Raw genomic sequence first — 25,465 nt, forward strand, 5'->3', positions numbered from 1 at the left:
CAGGGCCAGATGTAAGAAAAGATGCCGAGGATAGTACCAAAAAAAAAAAAAAATCCCTGAACCCCATACAGAAGATGGAGTCAGGCCAAGCTTCTCTGTCCAGGCTCCAGCTCCAGAAACTTCCTGTAGCCCCTGTTGCCACTGCTGGTGCCTTCTCTAACAGGGTAGGCATCTCCAGGGGGTAAAGGTCAGAGGCCAGCAGGGCAGGGCAACGCTCTACAGGCTCCTCCCACCGTAGGGCAAGCTGTAGCTGGGACCACTTCCTCTTTTCTTACTCCGAAAATAGGAGCCGCACTGCAGGGCAGTCTGGAGAGATGGGCTCAGATTCCAGGCTGTCCTAGCCCCGCCTCGCCCCCAGGCCCGGGAGTGTGGAGTGCGCTGGCCCCGTGCCTCCCTCCTAGCTTCTGGGGTAGCTGAGGACCACCCTGTAGGCTTGCAGGATGGAGCATGCCAGTGAGAAGAAGCAGGCCTCAGTGTGCAACCTGGTGGCTGTGTTTGAGAACAGGTACAGGTGGCGGGGGAGGGGTCAAGCCCTTCCATTTGCCTGGCTCTTTGGGTCCTGCCCTGAGGAGGACTCAGGTCCTTCTGGGTCCTTCTCTCAGGTCCCTCCACGACAGGTGACTGGCAGTACGGGAGACTTCTCTTGGGGTGCTGAGCTGGACAGGGTAAACAAACAACATGCTTGGGAGACCCCCAACACACACACACACACACACACACACACACACACACACACACACACACGCTTCCCACTCAAACCAGGACACCGTTAAGTGGCTGCCGTTGAAATGGGAGCAAGAGGCAGGACCCACATGAAATGGGACTGGACGGGGTAAAGCAGAGCCATGCCCACCACGCCACCATCTTAAGTTCCCTTCCAGACCTCACGTCTCACCCTGATGGTCCTAAGGTGTGTCTTGTTCTGTTCCCAGCTTTAAAGAAGAAAGAGGGGGTGGGGGTGGGGGTGGAGGTGGGGGTGGGACCAGGTTCTTTACATTTTTGAGGCTTTGCATCTGAAGGGGAAGGACAAAGCTAAGTGTGGGAGAGAGTCTTAGGTGGTCCTGGAGGGGTGTGAGTGTGAGACATGGAGCCACTTTACAGGCCTGTGGTGCCACCCTCTGGAAGCACACACCCAGACAGAGGTTGGGCTCAGGAGGCTTAGCGGGGAAGTTTTGGGGGAACAGAACCTGGGAGATAGGGGAGAAGGGGCAGGTGGAGGGAGAGGCTGAGCCCTGTTTGTGCTAGGGAGTTCCAGAACCTGGATGCGCCACAGTCAGTTCTAGCTGAGGCACCCATGCCTCCAGTTGCTAGATGCTGGGCGAGGCAGCTCTCTTCCCTGGAGGACAGTTCCCAGAGCGGGGACTCTGCCAATACATAATGCTCAGCAAGCAGTGCTCCCAGCCCTAGGGAGCCATGAGAACACAGTGCAGCACCTATGGAGGATGCAGGGACAGACTTCTGCTTATGATAAAATGTTCCATCCTTCCATGATGCGAGGCCACAGGCTTTAGATGTCCTGGGAAGGCCTTCATGCTGTGTTGGGGGCCTGCAGGCCAAGGGAGGCCCCCTGGGGCTTCCACACGGAGTCCTACACTCACCCCAGCAGTAGTTTCACTTCCGGGGCTCTGGCAGCTTGACCCTGACTCACCACGGGCTTGGTCAAACGCATCCTATTCAGCACCCAGGACAGCTCCTTGTCACTCCCTGCTTGGCCCACCACCCCAGACATGGGACCACCACAGCCAGAGTACTAGAGGGTGGGTAGGCTCATGTGGGTGCTAGCCCTTGAGGTACCGAGCTGTGCCAGGCTGTGCCTTGCAAATGGAGTAACCCTAGACAGCAGTAGGTCCCAAGAACCATGTTCAGGGGTGTGGGAGCCACACTGAGCCGAGGGGTAGCAGGCAGGCTTCCCATGGGGCCCTTGGCACCTAGCTGATCTGAAACTAAGCGCTGGGGAGGAAACAGCCACAGGCCTGAGTGCTTAGAAATGCAGAAGCTGAAACCAAATGTAGAAGAGAAAACATGATACTCAGCACACTCTGCCCCACCACCTCACTCTACCCCGGCCTCGCTGGCTGCAGGCCCTGAAGCCAAGGAACTCAGTTTTCTGTGCCTGGAATGGGCTCCAATATTCCTTCTACCTCCATCAGGCCCTGTGACCTGGGCAATCGCCTCAGTTCTCAAGAGAAAAAGTACCTTACTGTGGAGGTTTGGACTCCAGCCCTCTCGATTTGAATCCCATCTGTGCCACTTCCGAGTTCTCATCCTTTCTGCCTCAGTTTCCACCGCTGCAGCATGGATGCGGTGATGCTCTTTCTCTGGGGGTTTTGGAGGCTGTTTATCTAGTTCTCATCCTTTCTGCCTCAGTTTCCACCACTGCAGCATGGATGCGGTGATGCTCTTTCTCTGGGGGATTTAGAGGCTGTTACTTGTCTAGCATCTATTTCCCAATCTGTCTTTCTCATGGGAATGCCTACCCTGGTCTGCTTCACTGCGCATGCCTAACAGGGATATCTCTGCCAATGCAGGCTTCTCTGGCCTGCAGGACCAGTCTATGCAGCACAGCTAACTGCCCTGTGACGGTCCAACCTGGGGGACAGGGGCCCTGCTCCCCAGGCTGCCTTTGTCCCCTGGTAATGGTGTGAAGGGCGTAGGTTACCCCGAAAGGCCCCAGCGTTAGCATCTGTGTCCTCGTTCTGGAGTCCTCCATGGCTCCTACCTTCCCTTGATCAGGAGAGGTACAGAAATTAAAACAGGGGTGAAGTCCAAACGTGAGGGTGACCCCGAGGGAGCCCCTGAAAAGCTTCTGTGTGCCGAAGGAGGGTTCTCTCGACCTGGTCGCATTTGAAACAGGGAAGCATATGGTTCCCCAGAGAATAGAACGGTCCACAATGACTCATTCAGAGGGCTGGTGGAGTTCCTCCCAGAAGGGTGTTGGTGGTGCAGGGATATGGTTCAGTTGGTAGAGCGCTTGCCTAGCATGCACAAAACCCTGGGTTCTGTCCCCCGCACCGCGTAAACCAGGCACAGTGGTCCATGCCTACAATCCTAGACTAGGGAGGTCCAGATAGAAGGATCAGAAGTTCAAGGTTATCTTCCACTATAAAGGGGGTCAAGGCCAGCCTGAGACACACAAGATCCTGGCTCAAAAAAGAGGGAGGCAGGAGGGCTGAGAAGAGATGTAGAGGTCTTGGTAAGTTTCTACACTGTGCTAGGCCCTTGGGGGCCCATGAACAACAGTGACTCACACCAGTCACCCTGAGGGGACCCTCAAGTGTGCTTTGTTCTTAGCAGGACCGTGGGAACAATACCTGGACCCCATAGCCTTGATGACCAGCCCCGTAGCCCTGAACACCAGCCGCCCCTGTCCCCGGGGCCTTGGGAGGCACCTCCTGGTGAGGAGGTCTTGAAGTCTGAGCTCCGGACAGTCAGCAGGACATATCTGAGCTCCCTCAAAAATAAGCTGTCAAGTGGGGCTTGGAGGAAATCCTGCCAGCCTGGGGCCAGCCCAGGACCAGAGACACAGGTGAGGAGTTGGTCTCAGGACTGCTGGATCCTATGGGGGGTGGGTAGAAGGACCCCTCAGCCTTCCATCTCTCTTCCTCTTTCTCCTCCTCTCCCTCTTCCTCCTCCTCAAGACAGGATCTTAGAATGTAGCCCAGATTGGCCTTAAACTCACCTTCTCCAGCCTCTACTTCCTCAGTGCTGGGATCTCAGGGCTGCTCCGATAGGCCTAACACTCCCTCTCCTTATAGGGTCACAAACCACATGGGCTTGTGGCCCACCCTTCTGACCTGATGTAACTCGATGGCTCCCTATTCCTGAAGGGCCAGAGGGTGGCTCAGCTGGGAAGCCAGGCCCCTTCTCCTCCATGTGTCTTCCGGTCTGTGTGACCTCCTAGAGAGCTCCCCAGCGGGCAGCCAGGTCCCCTCCACGGTGGCTCCTTTGCTCCTGGAAACTATGAGAGCCCAGAAGGAGGCCGCCTAAGCTTAAGGCTCAGTCCAGGAACGGGGCCTCTCTCTAGGCTGTCTTCTAAGAAAGGCGGTCCAGGGCCAGACCTGGTGTGCTGGGGGAGGGCGGGAATGCCAGAGGGTGTGCTCACCGGGCACAGCCGCAGTGTCTTCTGAGGAGCGTCAAGTCAAGATGTCCGCCCTTCTCCTCCACCCCTGTAGGAACCCGAGGAGAAGAGGGTCGTGCGGGAGCTTCTGGAGACCGAGCAGGCCTACGTGGCTCGCCTGCATCTGCTTGACCAGGCTAGTGGAGACTCCCTAACACCTTCCATATCGGGAGCGCTGACACCAGCCCAGGGCTTGGCTTTGACTCAACCCACTGACCTTGTTGGGTGGGGTTGGGGCAGCATCAGAACTGAGCCCCTTAGGCATTGCCTTTGGCCTGGCCAGCCTCATATACGGCAGGCCTGCCTGGTTTCCCCATCGGTTGCCCTCACCAGGCACCCCTACTTTTCTTATGGTGTGTCAGCCAAGGGGAGCCCACGGCCTTAGATGGCACAGATGAGGCTGTCTCCCTTGTTCCCGTGGCTGAGTCCTAGGGACTGCCTGGCTTGTCTGCCCATCTGTGAAGTAGCCGGAAGACCAGTCTTCCTTGGACACATCTCCCAGGGGTGTGGCGAGGATGCAAACCTGATTCTGCTGGAGCTGTGCCGTCCCCTGGGGGCCTGCAGGGCTGGTGGATGGTGGCCCCTTCTTAGGCAGGGTATGACCTGAGACTGTTTCCCTGTACAGGTGTTCTTCCAGGAGCTGCTGAAGGAGGCAGGCCGCAGCAAGGCCTTCCCTGAGGATGTGGTGAGGCTCATCTTCTCCAATATCTCCTCCATCTATCGCTTCCATTCACAGTTCTTCCTTCCGGAGCTGCAGCGGCGTGTGGATGACTGGTGAGGTCACAGGTCTCAGCACCCCAACTTGACTGGGGGTCACAGACCCAGGGCACGGGGCCTGTGAGGCCCGTGTGCTTGAGTGTGATTCCAGCCATGGCCGTCTCCTACAGGCCTCTGCTCCTTGCACAGCAGGGGGAAATCCTAGGTCCCGTGGCTTAAGAGACCATGGATGTCACTGGGCACAGAGTGGGGCCCTGGCTTTGATCTTGGCATCTGTAAACAGGACGTTTTTCCAGCCAGCTGTGTGCTGTTCACATCATCGTTAGGCAAGAAGCCCAAACCGTGATCCCGACACCCACATGTTGGCTCACAACCACGTGTAGCTCTGGTTACAAGGGGTCCAATAGCTCTCTTTCGGCTTTTGTGGGCACCAGGCATGCACACCTGCACATACATACATGCAGGCAAAACCCTGGTACACACAAAATAAGTAACTCAAAAGATTTATTTATTTATTTATTTATTTATTTATTTATTTATTTGGTTTTCTGAGACAGGGTTTCTCTGTGTAGCTTTGTGCCTTTCCTTGAACTCGCTCTGTAGCCCAGGCTGGCCTTGAACTCACAAAGATCCACCTGGCTCTGCCTCCCTAGTGCTGGGATTAAAGGCATGTGGCTTTATTTATTTATTTATTTATTATGTATACAGCATGTATGACTGCCACCATGCAGTTGCTGGGAATTGAACTCAGGACCTCTGGAAGAGCAGTCAGTGCTCTTAACCTCTGAGCCATCTCTCCAGCCCCCTAATTGCTGGTTTTACAGGGAAAGAAGAGAACTGAATCCCCAAATTGTCCACCAACACCCACACGTGTGCTGTGTCACCAGCACACCTACACACCACACACGACGATAATAAAAACAAACAAAAAAAACGTTAAGAAGAGAAAGAGTGTGTGGGTTGGAGGCCAGCCTGGTCTATGTAATGAGACCCTATCTCAAACAAAAAGAAACAAAAGGGGGGGCATGGACCCCAGCCTGTAAGGTCGCCCAACGTCACTCCCGTCTTTTCAGAGTAGAAAACCAGGGTTCAGAGAAGATGCCCGAGGACACACAGCTAGAATACCTAGAGCTGAGACAGGCAGCCATCGTGGGTGGCACTGTCACGTGACCTGTAATGTCAGCTACACAGTGCCTTCTGCAGTCTTTCCACCTCCATGGACCTCATAGGGACGCTAGCGAGGGACCAGGAGCTCAGAGTCTAAGGAGGGGTCGGACCCTGGGGCGGCACTCTTACCTGCACCTGTCCCAAGGGTCCTGGAAAGGCTGTTTGGGGCTGGGGAGCCTGGGCAGCCTGACTCAGGAGCTGAGAGAGGAGGTGGCCGGGCTGAGAGCATCCCCTCCCCGACTCAGGACAGTCACACCCCGCATTGGGGATGTGATCCAGAAACTGGCCCCGTTCCTGAAGATGTACAGCGAGTATGTGAAGAATTTCGAGCGGGCCGCGGAGCTACTGGCCACCTGGATGGACAAGTCTCAGCCCTTCCAGGAGGTGGTCACCCGCATCCAGGTGAGCGGCGCAGGGGCGGAGCCTGCACGGCCACCTGATGGGCCTGCCTCATTTTCCCCTAAGCGGTTTGGACATCCTCAGGCCAGCCCCCCCCCCATCAGGCCTGGCCCCCGACTCTCCATTCCCTCCTCACCCTCCCGCCCCTGCTCCCTGCTCCCCAAGCTCAGCGAGGCCTCCGGCAGCCTGACCCTGCAGCACCACATGCTGGAGCCGGTGCAAAGAATCCCGCGGTACGAACTGCTGCTCAAGGAATATGTGCAGAAGCTGCCAGCCCAGGCCCCAGACCGTGCGGACGCCCAGAGTGAGGACACCATGGGTCCCAGCGAGCTGGGGGGTCACGGGAGGGGGCTGGCCACTGCCATGTGTATACCGAGCACCTACTAAAAATGGTTCTGATGACCTTCTATCACTGCATAAATCACTGGCACTTCATACCTGTTATTCACACCACAGCCACAGTTGACAGGCCAGTGAGGCCCAGAGAGGCTAAGTGACTTGGCAGAGTCACACAGCCCAGAAAGGAGCTGAGCTAGGGTTTGAATCCACATCTGTAACGTGTACCCTCTAGGTCTGGCTTTGCTCTGGGAGTAGAGAGAATCGCTGAAGTCATACACCTAATCACACAACCTCCCGGTGGCCTCAATGTCCCTATCCTGGGTGGCCCCCACCTTCTAGACACTCACTATGCTGGCCTGCATGGGCAGGGCTGTGCCTGGTGATGGTTATGGCAGGTCCCCCAGGCCGTATTGTGGAGCCCCAGCCCCAAGCTTCTGCAGGTCTCCAGGAATAACGGGTGCCTTGCTCCCTTGCTAGAAGCACTGGACATGATCTTCTCAGCTGCACAGCACTCCAATGCAGCCATTGCAGAGATGGTGAGCAGTCGTCCTTGGGGTGGGTGTGGGGGGCATCCCCTGAACACAGCCTGTCTCTTGGTCCTTGTGTCCACTGATCTTGCCCAGGGTACCTGTCCCACGCTGCCTCCTTGCCTTTGGCTGCCTCATCCCGTCCCCACCAGGCACATTATCAAGAAGCTGGGACCCTGCCCAGCCAGCGTAGGCTGAAGGTGTGCCCCATCCCCAGGAACGGCTGCAGGGCCTGTGGGAGGTGTACCAGCGCCTGGGCCTGGAGGATGACATCGTGGACCCCTCCAACACCCTGCTCCGAGAGGGCCCTGTCCTCAAGATCTCTTTCCGCCGCAGCGACCCGATGGAACGCTACCTGTTTTTGGTAGGGGCTGCTGGGCTTCCCTGTCAGGTGTGCCCCGGGAAGCAGAAATCAGAGTCTGAGCCCTGGCTGCCTTTAAAGCCTGTGCTACTCCCCTAAAGACAGAACAGCATGAGGGAATTAAGTTAGCTGCCAGGAAGATCTGCTGGGCTGACCCTGGAAAAACCAGGGTCTCCTGACATCCCGCAGGATGGCTACCTCAAGGTCTGTACCCCTCTGTCAGCTCTCAGGCTTCTTGGGCTGCTTTGGTCCCCTAGTGTCCATGGTAGAGGGACCCTTCAGAGCCCATGGGCGCAATGGGGACTAGACAGTCACATCCTCACCCCTTCTGAGATCACCTGTGATGACCTGTGAGCCAGCCCAGAATGTGTTCAGAGGGGAGGGGAGAGGTTATGGCCAGGTCACCCAAGAGACCCTGAGCTGCTGCCCATACTGCCCATGTCTTCCCAGTTCAACAACATGCTGCTTTATTGTATACCCCGCGTCCTCCAAGTGGGTGCCCAGTTCCAGGTGCGGACCCGCATCGATGTGGCTGGCATGAAGGTGAGCCACCCTCCAAAGAGGGCCCAGGGTGGGTGACAGCGGTGGCAGGGAGCAGAGCAGGTCCCTGGTGGAAAATGTGGGCAGAGCTCTGCTGTCTGGCCCTTGTGAGGGAGGGCAGCATGGCTTATTCTAACACTGGCAACTTCATAGCATTTTCCATGTTATCTACACTGTTGTTGTCCAAATGGTAATGTGTGGCCAAGGTTCTGAGTTGGCAGACCCGGGGGGACCTGGCAGCCTGGTGGGTGTGTGCTCTACTGTGTGGGTCACTTTACTGTGTGAGTCGCTGTACTGTGTGTTGCTAGGGATGGACCTATTGCCTGGGATGGTTGGCAAGCATTCTGTTGAGTCTTACCCCATTCTGTCTTCTAAAGACAGTTATAGGGCTGCGGATGAGGCTCAGTTGGTGGGGTGCTTACCTAGCTATCAGGCATGAAACCCTGAATCCCATTCCCCCACACTGCACAAACCAGGTGGAGCGGGGCACTCCTGTAATCCCAACCCTGAGAACCTGAAGTCAGGTAGCAGACCCTGATTACAGTGCCCAATCCAGACAGAAAAGCTCAGAGGTACTGAGTCGGGAGCCTTGGATCTCACCCCCATCCCCACCCCCATGAAGATCTCCAGGGGTTCAAACACCATCTGATGGATCCTAATGTCTCCCCTGAGTTAGCTGCCGTCTTTTAAGTGTGCAGCCCCTACCTGAGGCTTCTAGCCTCCATCCTGAGATGCCTAGAGAGTCTCAGAGGCCAGAGTGGGAGCAGGCGTGTCTGAGAGAGGCCCTTGGTGAGTGAGATTGAGGGAGGAGGTAGACAAAACTATGGGTAAGAGAAGGATATTGGAGGGACAGACTCAGTCTAGAGAGAGTGGCAGAGTTCAACTGATGAAGACAAGAAATAGACACCGGGGCCGGGTATGATGGTGCGCGATTTTAATCTCAGTTCTTGGGAGGTAGAGGCAGGCAGATCTCTGTGAGCTTGAATCTAGACTGAGGATCTATCTGTATAGTGAATTTTAGGCTAGACCGGTCTATATAGCGAGTTACAGGCTAGCCAGGGCCTCATAGTGAAACCCTGTCCGTAAAGAAGGAGGAGGAGGAGGAGGAGGAGGAGGAGGAGGAGGAGGAGGAGGAGGGAGAAAAGGAAACAACCCACATAGACCAAAGGAGACTCACAGCCCGGCATGGTGGTGGCTCACACCTGTAATCCCAGCACTTGGGAAGCTGAGACAGGGGGATTGCTGCAAATCCAAGGACATGCTGGATTGCACCGTGAATTTCAGGCCAGCCTGGGGTACACAGAGAGACCACCTCAAAAAACAAACAGAGTTCAGAATGTAGCTCAGTTGGTAGAGAGCTTGCCTAATGTTCCCAGAGCCCTGGATTGGCTCGCCAGCACCCAGGAGCCCAGATGTGCTGGCACACACCTCTCAGTTCAGCACTTGGCAGGTGGTTATGGGAGGGTCAGGAGTTCCAGGCCATCCTTGGCTACATAGTGAGGTTAATGCCGGCCAAGATCGCTTGAGAACCTGCCTCAGAAAAAGAAGGGCGTCTGAGAAGTCCACGTATTCCTCTATTCCTCGTGTGCCGGCTCTTGGCTGCCACCATCCGGCAAGCCTGGCTCGCTGGCCTCACAGTACCCTCTGCTGGATGTTGTTGGGCATGGCGGGTGCCGAGCAGCCTACAGCAAACGGAAACCATTTTCTGAGTCAGGTCTGAAGGAATCTGGCTTAAACCACCCTGGTCGCTCTACCGGCCTATGACCCGGTGCCAGGACCACATAGTTCTCACAAGGTGACTGTGTCCATGGTCTGAGCTGGTCCTGCAAAGGAGAGGCTACAGAGGCATGCCACTCAGGAACCTCGTATCCAGCCAAACGCAGGTTGTATACTGCACCAGGATACCCCATCGCGGAGGTGGCCAGCGGGTGATAGGGCGTAGCTTGCACGTTTATAGTGAGAGCTGGCCAGCAGATGGCAGTCAAATGTCTTGTTCTAACAAGATCCGGAGATGAGCCAGTTAGCCAACAACGCCGAGAAAGCCTTCTGAAGCAGGGAGTCTTTTGGTGATGGGCACGAAGAACTGTGTGGGATAGAAGGACCCTGAGTTGAGCCAGAACTAGAGAGGGCGGCCCAACAGAGTTCCAAACACCGAAGGCTCTAATGAGGATCCCAGGGCATCTTGACCCAGGCCAGGAATTCCCCGGGGTTCCCCTTTCCTCTCAAAGTTCTCTATTCCTTCCTGCCCTGAACCCCAAACTTTGGGCCTCCACCTTCTTTTCTGACAGGGGTTCTATCCAGAGTCTATCCAGGCCTCCCATGCTGGTCCCTCGCCCTTCTCTGCCCAGGGCGGCTGTCCTTTGCACCGGACCCAACGGCCTGAGCTGCAGGGCAGTGGTTCTGCCACTCATCCCTTGTGCACAGTGGCTATGTGGAGCCTCCACCAATCACAGGCTTTCCCCTGGCAGGACACAGGGTCCAGACCACACCTAGCCCTTTCCCAAACAACAGACTGTGCGGAGAAGTCTGGGTACTGCCGGGCTTTAGGCACAAAATCCCCAGAGGAAGCTCTAGAGCTTGAGGTCTGTCTTAGCTTGGGTCAGTCTCTGTGCAGTGCCTGGTGGAAGGTCTGAGTTGGCTGACTTTGGGGCGGGGCAGGGGTAGGGGTGATGGCAGAAACCCAATGTTAGGTGCCTCGTTTTGCCTCCTTAAATGCTGTGTGACCTCAGGCAGGTCTCAAGCCTGTTCTGAGCTTCCAGACCCAGTGCGGTGTAAATAAGGATGAGATCCACTTCCCAGGATTCCTCTGAGAATGACCGAGCTTTTTATTATGGAAATATTTAAGCCATGAAAACAGTCCAGTAAACATCCATAGACTCCTCTTATTTTGAGGTCCAGTTTCTATTTCTGGTGACTCTTTGGAACTGTCCCTCCATATCACACTGGGTCAGCTTCGATGCTTCTGACAAAATTCTGAAGCCTTCAGTGCCGGTCCTGTGGGGCCAGGAGCACGGGGCCAGGAGCATGCGCACCTGCGTGGTGGGTTAGAGCTGGTCCTGCGGGCCGTGCTGGGGTCCGACGGCAGTGCTGGGGTCTGCCGGCCGTGCTGGGGTCCGACGGCAGTGCTGGGGTCTGACGGCCGTGCTGGGGTCCGATGGCCGTGCTGGGGTCCGATGGCAGTACTGGGGTCTGCTGGCAGTGCTGGGGTCCGACAGCAGTACTGGGGTCCGACGGCAGTACTGGGGTCCGACGGCAGTGTTGCGGTCCTGCCGGCAGTGCTGGGGTCCTGCCGGCAGTACTGGAGTCTGCCGGCCATGCTGGGGTCTGATGCTTCATCCACCCCCGGCAGGTGCGGGAGCTGACTGACGCCGAGTTCCCACACTCCTTCCTGGTGTCCGGAAAGCAGCGCACGCTGGAGCTGCAGGCCCGGTATGCACTGGCGGGCTGGGGCCGCGGGAGACCCACGGACAGGGCGGGTGGGTACTGTCCTCTGCATTGTGTTCCCTTTCCTTCGGAGCAGGTCCAGAGAGGAAATGATTTCCTGGGTGCAGGTATGGACACTCCAGACCTCCAGGGGAGTCTGAGCCTAGCCTACTGGGGAGGAAGGAGAAAAAGAGTGTGTGGGTGCTCCAACACTTGGGTGTGCCCAGCTGCCCACTCTTCCTGTGTGTCCCGCTGCCTTGCTGGGTAGTCTGGAGCAACTCCTATAACCTCTTTGAGATTCAGCTTTGACGTGTATTATCTGGAGCTAACGGTTTCTCCTTCACGTAGTTGAGTCTGGGCCTGGTGCAGGCACGTTTAGCAAAATGTGTTGGCTACAGGTAAAACACCTTGGGCAGCCCTCACCTCTCACCCCCACCTCCACTCAGGCCTGCCAGGCAGCTATTGACCAAGTCGAGAAGCGGAGTGAGACCTTCAAGGCTGCTGTCCAGGGACCTCAGGGGGACACAGAGGAGCCCAAGGTAACAGGAACTTCCTCACTCCAAGACGAGGTGTCAGGAACAGAGAGTGTCCCCTACCAGGACTGACATGAAGAGTCTCAAGGACGCTCTTCCAACCAACATCACCCTCAGTGGCCCAGGGCCGGAGTTTCCTAGTTAGTAAAATCTGTCTCTGAGACAGGTGTGTTGTGATCCAAGCACTCGGGAGGGAGAGACAGGAGGTTGTCTCTGATACTTAGTGAGTTCAAGGCCAACCTGGGCCACATGAGACCCTAACTCAAAAAGAACCTTCAAAAATAAAAATCTCTGCCTTTAGCTAGGCGGGGCAACAGGCCTTTAATCCCAGCTCTGTGAGTTTGAGGCCAGCTTGGTCTACACCGTGAGTTCCAGGACAGCCTGGTCTACATAGTGAGACCCTGTTTCAAAAACAAGCAAAGCAAAAATTTCTGCTGTTGGAGCCTTGAGCAGAGCTGTGTGAGGTCAGGGAAGACCCCTGTCCAGCCAAGGCCTCACAGCTGGATCCGAGTGTGTCAGAGAAGCGGGGAGAGTGGGTAAGGCCGGATCTCAGCCCTGAACTCTGGCTTTCGGGGTGATGATCTGGGTTTGTTGGACTGTCCTGGGCCTGCTTCCTGACCTATGCAGTAAGAATATTAGTAGGTAAACTAAGGAGCGCAAGAGGCCGAGAAGTGCCCACCCAGCCAGCTGCTCTCCTCCCCCAGCCACAGGCAGAGGAACTGGGCCTCCGAGCGCCTCAGTGGGTCCGAGACAAGATGGTGACCATGTGTATGCGCTGCCAGGAGCCCTTCAATGCCCTGACGCGTCGGCGCCACCACTGCCGGGCTTGTGGTTATGTGAGTACACCTGCAGGGACCAGGGACGGGACCCGGGACCTGCCTTTGCCCATGCCATTTCTGCCTCCAACATCAGGGCCCAGCTGGATCCCAGTCCTGACCAACTCTCTACCGCCCACCACCACCACCCACCACCCACCACCACCCACCACCACCACCACCCACCACCCACCACCCACCACCACCCACCACCACCCACCACCACCACCACCCACCACCCACCACCCACCACCACCCACCACCACCCACCACCTAGCCAGTCTCACATCTAGTATGTACCCCAACTTCATTCTCTCTCTCTCCCCTCCTCTTTTTTTTTTTTTTTTTAAGATTTATTTATTTATTATGCATACAGAAGAGGACACCAGATCTCATTACAGATGGTTGTGAGCCACCATGTGGGTGCTGGGAATTGAACTCAGGACTTCTGGAAGAGCAGTCGGTGCTCTTAACCTCTGAGCCATCCTTCCAGTCCCCTCTTCTCTTCTGTGTTGTGAGCTTCACCTTTTTGAGCAGGCCTCAGTTTCCCCACCTGTCCCGAGGTATACTTTTAGCATTTGGGAGGGGAAACAGGAGGATCGGGGGCTCATAGCCAGCCTGAGCTACAGAGAAGGATCCAGTCATAAATCCTGAAAAAACAACAATATGCCATTGCGATGGCTCAGAGGGTGATGGCGTTTTCCATCAAGCCCGGAGTTCGATCCCCGGAACTTATATAGTAGAAGGAAAAGACTGCCTCCTGTAAAGTTACCCCAACTTCCACACCTGTGCCATGATACAGGGTGTGCGAGCACACACACACACTCATGCTCACACACACTGAGTGTAAAAGTAATAATAACAACTTAACACAAAACCAAATGTACTGGTGTGTGTGTGTGTGTGTGTGTGTGTGTGTGTGTGTAATCTCAGCACATGGAAGTCGGAAGTAGGAGAACCGGAAGTTCCAGGTCAACCTGGAATGTGGCTGCATGAGACCCTGCCTCAGAAAAGCAAGTAAGGTTGATGAAGAAAAAAATAAATATTGGATGGTTATATGAAACTAATGTCTCAATAAAGGCAAGAGGGAGTTGCCTCAGTACTTAAGAGTACTAGCAGAGGACTGCACTCCAGGGGCTCTGTCACCCTCTTCTGGCCTCCACAAGCACCCACATGCATGTGGCACACACTCACACAGACACCTATATGCACATAAATAGAAACAAATGTTTAAATCTCTCCATAAAAGCATACTCTCCTCCCAAGGCGCGCAGGCCCTGGGTGTCCTCATCCTGACTCCAGGGTGTCTGAGGCCCATGCCTGTCCTCATTTGGGGAGCCAGTGAGTCACCCTTTCGTTTCGTGTTCGGCTGCCAGTTTCTGTCTACCCTTTCTGCCTCGGGCACCCTGTGAGGGCGGGGTACGCAGTGACTCCCTGAGAGTAGCCACACCCAGCATGCCCATGGTACCCATCTTCCTCAGCCACACTCAGCACCCGGAGTTTCTCTCCACACCTCCCCACTCATCCTTCCTCAGTATCACTAAATATCCTTATGCACCTTTAGGGGTGAGCTGGGGTGGCTGGACCCCAGAGTACTCCTGCCCCTCCGTTCTATAGCACGACAGACTTTACAGCCTTTTTTTTTTTTTTTTTTGGTGGGTTTTTTTGTTTGTTTGTTTGTTTTTGTTTTTGAGATACGGTCTCACAGAGTCCAGGCTGGCCTTGAACTTTTCCCCGCTCTGTGTCCCTCCACTCAATTGTGGCTATCGCCATAAAACACACAGAACGTGCAAGGAAACTTTTTTCTTGTAAATACAATGTGGCCTTGGACATCTTAACCTCCCATCTCCGCCACACAGACTCTGGGATCCCGGGTGTGCGCTACAGCACCTGCTTCATGTGATACCAGGGATTTAACCCAGGGCTCTGTGCGTGCTGGGCAAGCCACATCCCTAGCTCTCTAAACCGTGGGACCGTCAAGACAGGGAGAGTGCCTGGACTGTCAGCTAGCTGTGTGACCTAACCAAGTCACTTTCTCCTCTGAGTCACCCCGCCTTGTCCTTGTGTCAGCAGAAGACAGCGTCCTGCCCTTGCTGGGGCCAGTGAGGTTCCGGCAGTTGTGGTTTGTCCTGCCCAGCCCTCCAGGACCCAGCCCCGGGAAAGAGGCTGGTGGAGGGAAAGTGGTCAGGTAGGCTGTGAGGCTGGGTCTTGAACCCTCGGCCTCCTGTCTGGGCTCCCGTGGCCACTGTGTTTTCTTCCTCCTGCTGCCCCATCAGGTGGTCTGTGCTAAGTGCTCTGACTACCGTGCAGAGCTGAAATACGACGGCAACAGGCCCAACCGAGTCTGCCTGGCCTGCTACACGTTTCTCACCGGGCACGTGCTCCCTGACAGCAAGGAGGATAAGAGGAGAGGCATCTTGGAGGTGAGGGCTGACAGCATCCATCCTACTCTCCCCTTCTCAGAAGACTCGCTCCCACGTTCTGAGAAACATCCTGTCTCTCCTTCCCTCATCTCCTTACCAACAACAGGCAGCCCCTCTCCTCCAGTCCAACCACACCAGGTCTGACAACAGCCAGAAGCAGCTATGGACCGTAGGCTACTACCCAGTCTCTTCCCTGTGTCCCCATCCAATAGGAGCGTCGTCTGTCCCCAGTTCACGTTCCCAGGGCCCACTCCGCAGTTGCGCCAACTGAAGAGAGGGAGGGATGGGCCACTGATCTTGTGTGGTGGATGGGGACGCCCAGGCTCAGTCAGGCAGACTGCAGGCACTGTTCTCACTGGAAGGGACCTTGGAAAACCAACCCAGAGAGGTGACCCGCTTAATATCACACAGCTCTTTCTGGTCTCCTCTGTGATCTGTGTAACACCTTCAAGGCGTCCCAGAACCACTTCCCATCCCATGAGCACGCGCTGTGGGTACTGGTCATGTTCATCTTTGAATCTCAAATGCAATGTTAAAACCCAGACGCTAGCTACCCTGTCTCTGCCAGGAAGGCCAGCGTGACATCCCACAGTCCCCTGCAAAAGAGAGAAGAGCAGGCCTGTTTCAGCTAAGATTCATTCCCACAAGCAAGTTGGCGCCTTCTCGCAGACTCCAGCCCCTTCCCACTCCATGTGTCCCCTCAGACCAGCCCCCGACTGGGCAAAACGCCTGCTCCTGGCGTGGCATGCCTGGCGGGCCCCACTCTGCCCCTTGAGTGGCTCAGGATGACCACTAGCTCTGGCACCTGCCCCTGTAAGCACACCCAGTCCATAGCTCCTGCAGTTCTGCCAGCTGCTGGCCCTGTGAACCAGGGCCACGTGGTGGGGTGTCTCCAAACTCCAGAGACAATGACCTGTTGCTTCCTTGTAGAAACGTGCAAAGATTAATTAAGGGTAGTGGCTGTCAGGAGTAGAGGCATATGCCTACGACCCCAGAATCTGGGGGTGCAGGGAAGAGGATCAGGGGTTCAAGGTCAGCTCCTGATACAAACCAACTTCTAGGTTAGCCTGGGCTATGCGAGCCTCTGTCTCCAAAAGAAAATATGGCAGTGACTGTGAAGTTCCCTGGCTGATGTCTGGTCCCCTGACACCTTGTAGGCACTCTGTCCCCTGACTGTCCTTTCCGCTTTCAGAAAGAATCCTTGGCAGGGCCCGACCAGAGTCTAATGTGCAGCTTCCTGCAGCTCATGGGAGACAAGTGGGGCAGGAGCGGCCCCCGGGGCTGGTGTGTGATCCCCCGAGATGACCCCCTTGTGCTGTATGTCTACGCAGCCCCCCAGGTATGCCATGCCTGCCCCACCTAGGCCTCCTCATTCTCACAGGGTAGGGGAAAATGGGGTTTGGGTATTATTTGCCCTGCAGGGAAGCTGGGGAAACTGAGGCCCTCTGGGGACATGGTATTCTCAAGGTGTAGGTCATCGAGTTTCAGAGATGAGCCCAGATTACAGTCCTCAGCTACTTTGCCCTCAGGCTGGCCTATTCTTCCCTCCTCTTCCTCCTCCGTCTTCCGACAGCCCTCCTCCAATCGGGGGGGGGGGGGGCTTCTGGTGTGAGCAGGGGTGTGTGGCTGTCGGGAGCAGCTGCTGAAGTGGGGCCACGGTAGCCCATGGCTTTCTTCTCCACCAGGACATGAAGGCTCACACCTCCATCCCCCTGCTGGGCTACCAGGTGACTGCAGGACCCCAGGGGGACCCTCGGGTTTTCCAGCTGCAACAGTCAGGCCAGCTGTTCACCTTCAAGGCGGAGTCTGAGGAGCTGCAGGGCCGCTGGGTGAGGGCGATCAAGCGTGCAGCCAGTGGCTGGACCCCTGAGGGGCCTGACGAAGAGGACATGTCTGACTGACTGAACCACAGCTGGCTGTTCTTCAGGAACCTCGTCCAGGACAGCCTTTCCGGGCTGACCCCGCCGCTGCTCTGTGACTCCGCCCCCTGCTGGGTTACTCCGACCCGACCCATTCTGTCATCTATGTCCAGATGTTCATCCCGACTCTGCATCCAGTAGATTCGGGTCCTTTCCTTCAGGAAAACACAACCAAGTGTCCCGGCTGGCTGGGGGCTGGGGGTCCCTGAGCTGTGAGTTCTTCTTTGCCGAAACAGGGATGTGTGACCAGTGTTGTAGCTTAGTGGGTAGGGTGCCTGCCTAGCACCCGTGAAGCCTGGGTCGAGTCCTCAGCATGTCACCAGCCGGCCATGGTGATGCACGCCTGTGATCCCCGCAATTAGGTAGGGGAAGAAGGACAAAAGTTCAAGGTTGCCCTTGGCTGCGTAGTGAGTTAGAGTCCAGCCTGAACTACATGAGACCCTGCACGCACACACAAAAAATTCAAAATAAGCCAGGTGGTGGTAAAACGGGCGCTGGTGGCGCACGCCTTTAATCCCAGCACTCAGGAGGCAGAGGCAGGTGGATCACTGAGTTTGAGGCCAGCCTGATCTACAGAGCGAGTTCCAGTCCACCCAGGGCTACACAGAGAAACCCTGTCTCAGGGATAAACAAAACAAAACAAAACAAAAACAAAAACAAGCAAACAAAAAAATCAATAAATTATGAGGAGTCCCAGGTCCCCAAGGACTGTTTGCACCTTCATGAGGGTATGAGCCCAGGCTGTGAATTAATCACCTGGGAGGCTTTGGAAAGTTGTGGTGGAAACAGACACCAGCTAACTTTGAAATTAAACACTGTCCATGTCTACTAGCAAGGCTTCTGTTTGCTTGGTCCAGGAAGAGGGAGGCAAGGGAACTTGGGGGGCCTCCACTGGACGGCAGTGTGCACTGGGCTGCGTGGCTGGGAAGAGACAAAGATACCCTGGGTACCTGCCAAAGCCAGCGGGACTGTGGTCACAGCCGTAAGATCCCAGGGGGCCTCTGTGCGCGTGCCCGTGCCCGTGTGTGTGTGTGTGTGTGTGTGTGTGTGTGTACTGTGTGGCTCTGTAGCCTTGGCTGGCCTGAAATTGAACTGGCTGTGTGGATCAGGCTGGCCTCACAGAGAACCCCCTGCCTCTGCTTCCTGAGTGCTGGCATTACAGGCATGCGCCACCACACCTGGATGCACCGGGTGTTTTATCTGGACTATCTCAATCATTATGAGCTAAGACTCCCGTTTTCCAGCTGAGGAGGACATCTACACAGAGAGGTTCACTGATGGTCTCCGGGTCACACAGCCAGTGGGTATGAGAGCCAGTCATGAGCTCAGTGAAACGAAGGCAGAGAAAGGAGGGAGAGGAGAGTGGGGGGAGACATAGGGATGAAATGGGCACCTCTGTCTGGCCCCACTCCTTCTAGCATAAAAAGAGAGGGGGGGATGCTTGGAGCCGGCAAGAGGGCTCTGCAGGTAAGGGCGCTTGTCACTAAGCCTAGACCCCACAAGATGGAAGACGAGAACTGACCCCTGCATATTGTCCTCTGACCTCTACACATGTGCCAGGCATGCCTTATGTCCCCTACCCCCAGCAAATAAATAAATATGGAGAAAATACGTTTACATTTACCCTGTCTTGAGCCTAGCAGTCCATTTGGTGCTGGGCAGTAGTGGGGTGTTTTTAAAATCCCCTAACCCCTTGTTGTTGTTACCCCTGTGAGAACCAAGCTGGCCAGAAATTCATTCCTTTACTCATTCATTCAACAAATGCTGAACATCTTCCAAGAGTCAAATTCGTTAGAGACAAACCAACAGTCAAGCCCCTGAACAGCTCATCTTTAAGGGGGAAAGAGGGGACGGAGTACATGAGTGCAAAATAGAGTATGCCAGATGTCGCAAGTGCTTGAATAAGGTAGCTAGCCATACTCTACTTCTCATATGTTAAAACTGAAAGTCCAGGCCGGGCGGTGGTGGTGCACGCCTTTAATCCCAGCACTCGGGAGGCAGAGCCAGGCGGATCTCTGTGAGTTCGAGGCCAGCCTGGGCTACCAAGTGAGTTCCAGGAGAGGCGCAAAGCTACACAGAGAAACCCTGTCTCGAAAAACCAAAACAAAACAAAACAAAACAAAACAAAACAAAACAAAACAAAACCTGAACGTCAAGGGGCTGGAGGTTAAGAGCCCTGGCTGCTCTTCCAGAGGTCCTGAGTTCAATTCCCAGCAACCACATGGTGGCTCACAACCATCTGTAATGTGATCTGGTGCCCTCTTCTGGCATGTAGGCAGAACACTGTATACATAATAAAGGAAAAAATCTTAAAAAAAAAAAATGCTTCCTTTAAAAAAACAAAAACTGAAAGTCAAAATCAATAAATAAATACATCTTGAGAAAGGGGCCCACACCTTTAATCCCAGCACTCAGGAGACAGAGACAGGCGGATCTCTGTGAGTTCAAGGCCAGCCTGGTCTATAGAGTGAGATCCAGGACAGGCTCCAAAACTATACAGAGAAACCTTGTCTTGAAAAACAAACAAACAAACAAACAAAAAGCAGGATGGGAGGGGGGAGAACAAGGGAATCCGTGGCTGATATGTAGAACTGAACTGTATTGCAAAATAAAAAAAATAAAAAAAATAAAAAAAGCAAACAAATGCTTCCAAGATGTGAGGAAAGAAGACTAGGTTCACAGCTGGGGAGAAAGTGAACTCTGTGGAAACCAGGATAGAAGTTCCTCAAACACTGAAAATGGAACTGCTGTACAGCTCAGATAGGCCACCCCCTGGTGACACACCAGGACACCACAGAGGTAGCTGCACACCCATGTGCATGCACTGCAGCACCATCTCCGTTAATCAGACGACAGAACCGGCCTCGGTGTCCATCAACAGATGAATGACATAGAAAATGTGTTACATACACAGAGGACTCTTAGGAATCAAGGAGGAACAATGGAGTCATTACATTTGCATGAAAATGGGTGGAAGTCATTGCGTTCAGCAAAACAAGCCAGACACAGAAGAAAGACAAACACAGCATGTTTCCTCTCATTCATAGGACCCAGATTTGAAAAGTTTTGAATATGTATATATGTAGGGGGATTTAGGTCTCAATTTAGGTCTTAGAAAGGGGACCATGAGACGGGAAGAAGGTCTTAAGGGGAAGAAAGGCTGGTGCATACATGAGGTATGAAAATAGAGAGGGGTAAGGGGGGAATGGGCATGGGGAAGAGAAACACAGGAGGGGAAACAAGATATATGCGGGAATGCTGCAGCGGGACCCATTCTTCAGGCTGATTTTTAAAATTAATTTAGGGGCTGCAGAGATAGCTCAGCAGTGGAGGGATTTGCTGATCTTGCAGAGGACCTAGGTTGGGATCCCAGAGCCCACAGCGGGCAGCTCACAACTGCAAGCTGCCTGTATCTACAGCTTCAGGAGATCCACAATGTTCTTCTGGCCTCCAAGGGCACCTGCATTCACACACACACACACACACACACACACACACACACACACACACACACAGAGGATCTTGGAGTTGGAGTTGCTCAGCAGTTGAGAGCACTTACTGCTCTTGCAGAGGACCTGGGTTCAGTTCCCAGCACCCATCGAGTGAATGCTGGGGAAAGACCCAGCAAGGATCCCCTGGGAGGGGAATCTTGATGAAGGGATTGTGGCCATAGGCTGGAGGCCTAGACAATGTTTGCCTCTATTGACTCCCCCTCTGGGACATTATTCTTCAGTCCAGGACCGGACCATGCCACTGGCACTCAGGGCTTCAGGCTCCATTCACCCTTTCCTTCTCAACATGATCTGAGTGCACCGTGTTGCCAACACAGCTTCTGTTCCACCGGAGCCACACCCTCAGCTCTGAATCACCCCGTTGACACCAGTCTGAGTACCCACAGATAGAGATGAGGTGGGAGAGGCCAAGAAAGGTAGTATGACTTGTCTAAGGTCACTCAGTGACTGACAGTTTCCATTCACACCCAGCCAACACTAGGGGGCAGCATCTCCCAGGAGGTGGCGTCCAGCCCACCACACAGCCCTGCCACCTCTTGCCTGTGTCCTCTAAAGCAAGACACATCTCTCTACTCCGGACTGGGTTACCTCACACTGGTCCTATATCCCTGGGGCTGGGGAGGAGGGTGGCCATTGATTGAATCTGTACATAGCCTTGGCAGGTAGGCATGTGAGCTTTTTATTTTTTTATTTTATTATTTATTTATTTGTTTGTTTGTTTGTTTGTTTTTCCAATACAGGGTTTCTCTGTGTAGTCCTGGCTGTCCTGGATCTCACTCTGTAGACCAGGCTGGCCTGGAACCCAGAGATCTGCCTGGCTCTGCCTCCTGAGTGCTGGGATTAAAAGCATGCGCTGCCACCACCCAGCCTATTATTTATTTATTTATTTATAATTAAGGTTTTATTTATTTCATTTAAGTATATATCTATGCCCAGCGTTGGTGGCACACACCTTTAATCCCAGCTCTTGGGAGGCAGAGCCAGGTGGATCTCTGTGAGTTTGAGGCCAGCCTGGTCTACAGAGCGAGATCCAGGACAGGCACCAAAACTGCACTGAGAAACCCTGTCTAAAAAAACAAAAACAAAACAAAACAAAACAAAACAAAAAAAGTCTATACCTGTATGTGTAGCCTGTACCTGCATGTGTGGAGGAGGCCAGAAGAGGGCGTCAGATCCCCCTGGAACTCCACTTACAGGTAGCTGTGAGCTGTCTGATGTGGGTGCTGGGAACCAAGCCCAGGTCCTCTGGAAAGGCAATGCCTGCTCTCATCTACTGGTCCACCTCTCCAGCCTCCCTCCCTGTTTAGAGGTCTCCTGTACTCAGGCTGAAGTCAATGATCTTAATTTAAACTTCTGATCCTCTTGTCTCTACCTGTCCCATGTATGCAGTGCTGGACCCCAGAGATCCTATGTGTCAGGCAATTCCACCAAAGGAGCCAAATCACCAGATGCTCAGAATAATTCCTTCTAGCCCTCAGCCCGGCTGCTTCCCCCTTCAGCATGCCTTCCAAAGGGAATGCTTGCTCACCCCCATTCACATTATACCAATCTGCCCTAAGCCCTGTCATCTCTGGCTTAAACTTCCCTGGCTCCCACCTGCCCCTTGATGGTCATTCCTTTCTTCTCCTCTCCTTCCCCTTCCCCTTCCCCTTCACCTTTTCCTCCTCCTCCTCCTCCTCCTTCTCCTCCTCCTCCTCCTCCTCCTCCTCCTCCTCCTCCTCCTCTTCCTTCTTTCCTGACAGGGACACACTGTGTAGCCTGGAACTCTCTATGTAGCTCAGGCTGGCTTTGAACTCAGAGATCCACCAGCCTTTGTCTCCTAACTACTGGGGCTAATACCATGCCTGGTCACATAACTCCTTCTAACTCTAAAACGGCGTTATTGTGGTTCAACTGAGATGTCTCCGGTAGGCCCAGCAGTTGAATACTTGGTCCCCAGTTGGGGAGGCTTAGAAGATGTAACCTTGCCGGAGGAAGTATGTCACTGGGGAAGGACTTTGAGGTCTCAAATGCCCCTTGTTATGCCCAGTTCACTCTCTCAGCTTCTGGCTTAGCGGTAGAGGTGTGAGCTCTCTCTGCTTCTTCCTCCTTGACTGCCTGCTGGCCTGCTTCCTGGCTGTGGTGGCCATGAACTCTGCCTCTCTGGAACCATAAGTCCAAATAAACCCTTCCTTCTATAAGATGTTTGGCATGGTGTCATATCATAGCAGTAGAAAAGTAACCAAGACATGTGCGTAGGAGGCGGTTTCCATCTGCAGTGGCATTGGGCTAGAAGTCCATCTGATGGACTACCCTTCCTGTGGGCCACTGGGCCCTTTGTGATCTAGTCCCTGGTCACCTCTCAGACATAACCTTCTCCATGACCATGACTGCCAGGTGCACCTCAGGGCCTTTGCACCTGCTGCTCCTTCAGCCGAGACTCTCTGCACATCCCCTGGTTGACTCAGGCCTCTGCTTCGACGGCCCTCCTCGGGGAGGCTCCAGGGCCATCTCCCCGGTGTCTTTTCCTACCCTTTGACTTTGCTTTGTTCGGAACTGTCACCCTGACATCAGTGCTGTTTAGTCTGCTTTCTGTTTGCCTGATTAGTGTTTATCTCTTAAAACGCTCATGTTTCCGGAGGGCAGAGTCCTTGAAGCTCCGGGACCAGGCTCAGGGTCTGTCCTCACTGAAGATCAGGGGATGGCAGAATGACTTGTGTGGCTTGGCCACCAGGACAGTGGCCTCATACTGCTGCTGTCACTCCTTGATGATGTCATAGGGCTTCCACATCTGTCAGCTCCCCCAGCACCCACCCTTTAATTCACTCTTAGTTCCCAGAGGTTAACAGATAGCATGTGCTTGAAAGTACTGCATTGGTGCTGAGGGTAGGGTGCATGTGTTAGAGTGTTTGCCCAGCATGCATGAAGCCTTGGGTTCAATCCCCAGCATACCTTAAACCAGGCATGGTGGCATGCCTGTCATCCCAGCACTCCAGAGGTAGAGGCAGGGACATCAGGGGTTGAGGGTCAGTCTGGCCAATGTAGCTAGTTAGGGGCCAACCCTAACTCAAGACAACAAGGGCTGGCTAGAGAGATAGCTCAGTGGAAAATAAAACACTTGCTACCTTTTCAGAGGACCTGGGTTCAGTTCCCAGGACACACACTAGGTAACTCACAGGCACCTATAACTCCAGCTCTCAAGGAACCCGGTGTCCTCTTCTGACCTCCAGAGGCATGCACATACATGGTATGCATGCACACATATATGTAAATAAAAGGAACCAAAAATAACTTTTAAATGACATAAGGAAGAAGGAAGGGAAGGAAGGGAGGGAGGGAGGGAGGGAGGGAAGAAGGGAGGGAGGGAGAGAGGGAGGGAGGGAGGAAGGAAGGAAACATAAATTTCTTTCTTATTTATTTATTTATTTATTTATTTATTTATTTATTTATTATGTATACAACATTCTGCCTCCATGTACAGAGGCAGGCCAGAAGAGGGCACCAGATCTCATTATAAATGGCTGTGAGCCACCATGTGGTTGCTGGGAATTGAACTCAGGACCTCTGGAAGAGCAGTCAGTGCTCTTAACCTCTGAGCCATTTCTCCAGCCCCAGAAACATAAATTTTTGCGTGCTCTGCTGGGTCTTCTAGCCCACTATGTGGCAGGTGTTCTCTGTCTTCTGTTGGGGTGACTAGAGGTCAGGGGGTGATACGACGTGTTTGAGGTCACAGAGAGAAGGGGGAATCAGAACAAAGCCCCCTCACTGCTCACGATCCCACTCTTTGGCCCTCACCTCTCGCCTGCTTGGCCTCCCCTGGGACTGCTTTTGACACTGGCCGCCGTGGGTGTAGTTACACCATGGGAATTAGCAAACACGAACATTGACAAATCAGTCCCTCTGACCCCAATGCCCGTGGAAGAGCCGATGTCAAACTGTCACCAGCACACATAGGACACAGGACAAGGAGGGAGGGGGCTCTCTTGAGGAGACCCGGGAAGTCACCAGTCATGGCCTGGGCTTACCTGGGCATCACTAGCCTCTTGGGTGGCCTAGGCACCTTCTCCACCCTCTCCTGCTCTCCTGCTCAACATGTGGCCCTGGCTGGCTGCCAGCTGGATGTGGGCCTTGGCAGACGGTGAGACTCTTGGAGGCGGAAGGCCAAGGTGGGGTGAGGACACACTCCGCCTCTGCTCCTGACCTGACCCTGGCCTCTGCCAGTCACCCCATATCTGTTGTCACAGCCTGGCCAGGAGCTGAGCCTTCCCATCCTCGAGTCTCTCTGTGTTTTATGTTGATCATTGTATTCTTTCTTTTTCTTTCTTTCTTTCTTTCTTTCTTTCTTTCTTTCTTTCTTTCTTTCTTTCTTTCTTTTTTAGTTTTTGAGACAGGGTTTCTCTGTGTCACTCTGGCTGTCCTGGAACTCACTCTGTAGACCAGGTTTGCCTCTGCCTCCCAAGTCCCAAGTACTCGGGTATATTGTTGTTTGTAAGACTTCAGTTTGTGCCAGGCGGTGGTGGCACACGCCTTTAATCCCAGCACTCGGGAGGCAGAGGCAAGCGGATCTCTGTGAGTTCGAGGCCAGCCTGGTCTCCAAAGCGAGTTCCAGGACAGGCTCCAAAGCTACACAGAGAAACCCTGTCTCGAAAAACCAAAAAAAAAAAAAAAAAAAAAAAAAGACTTCAGTTTGTGTG

At 54.2% G+C, this 25,465-nt stretch overlaps 1 protein-coding gene across 2 annotated transcripts; it reads left to right on the plus strand.

Moving 5' to 3' along the window:
- The first annotated feature begins 292 nt into the window (after positions 1–292).
- Fgd2 (FYVE, RhoGEF and PH domain containing 2) lies at positions 293–17,343 on the plus strand. 2 transcript variants are annotated; one of them, XM_059281771.1, is made up of 16 exons: positions 293–511; positions 3,295–3,526; positions 4,173–4,253; positions 4,743–4,891; positions 6,247–6,403; positions 6,566–6,704; positions 7,217–7,275; positions 7,484–7,630; positions 8,078–8,170; positions 11,517–11,596; positions 11,688–11,718; positions 12,037–12,129; positions 12,828–12,959; positions 15,215–15,361; positions 16,554–16,700; positions 17,047–17,343. In XM_059281771.1, exons 1-16 carry the CDS (start codon positions 441–443, stop codon positions 17,260–17,262), a joined length of 1,974 nt encoding a protein of 657 aa, XP_059137754.1. In that variant the 5' UTR covers positions 293–440; the 3' UTR covers positions 17,263–17,343. The 2 variants fall into 2 exon arrangements, with proteins under 2 accessions (XP_059137754.1, XP_059137755.1); XM_059281772.1 differs by having other exon boundaries at positions 293–505; positions 3,292–3,526.
- The last annotated feature ends 8,122 nt before the right edge of the window (positions 17,344–25,465 follow it).

The sequence above is a fragment of the Peromyscus eremicus genome, chromosome 16_21 (genome assembly GCF_949786415.1).
Source record: "Peromyscus eremicus chromosome 16_21, PerEre_H2_v1, whole genome shotgun sequence".
Taxonomy (NCBI): Eukaryota; Metazoa; Chordata; class Mammalia; order Rodentia; family Cricetidae; genus Peromyscus; species Peromyscus eremicus.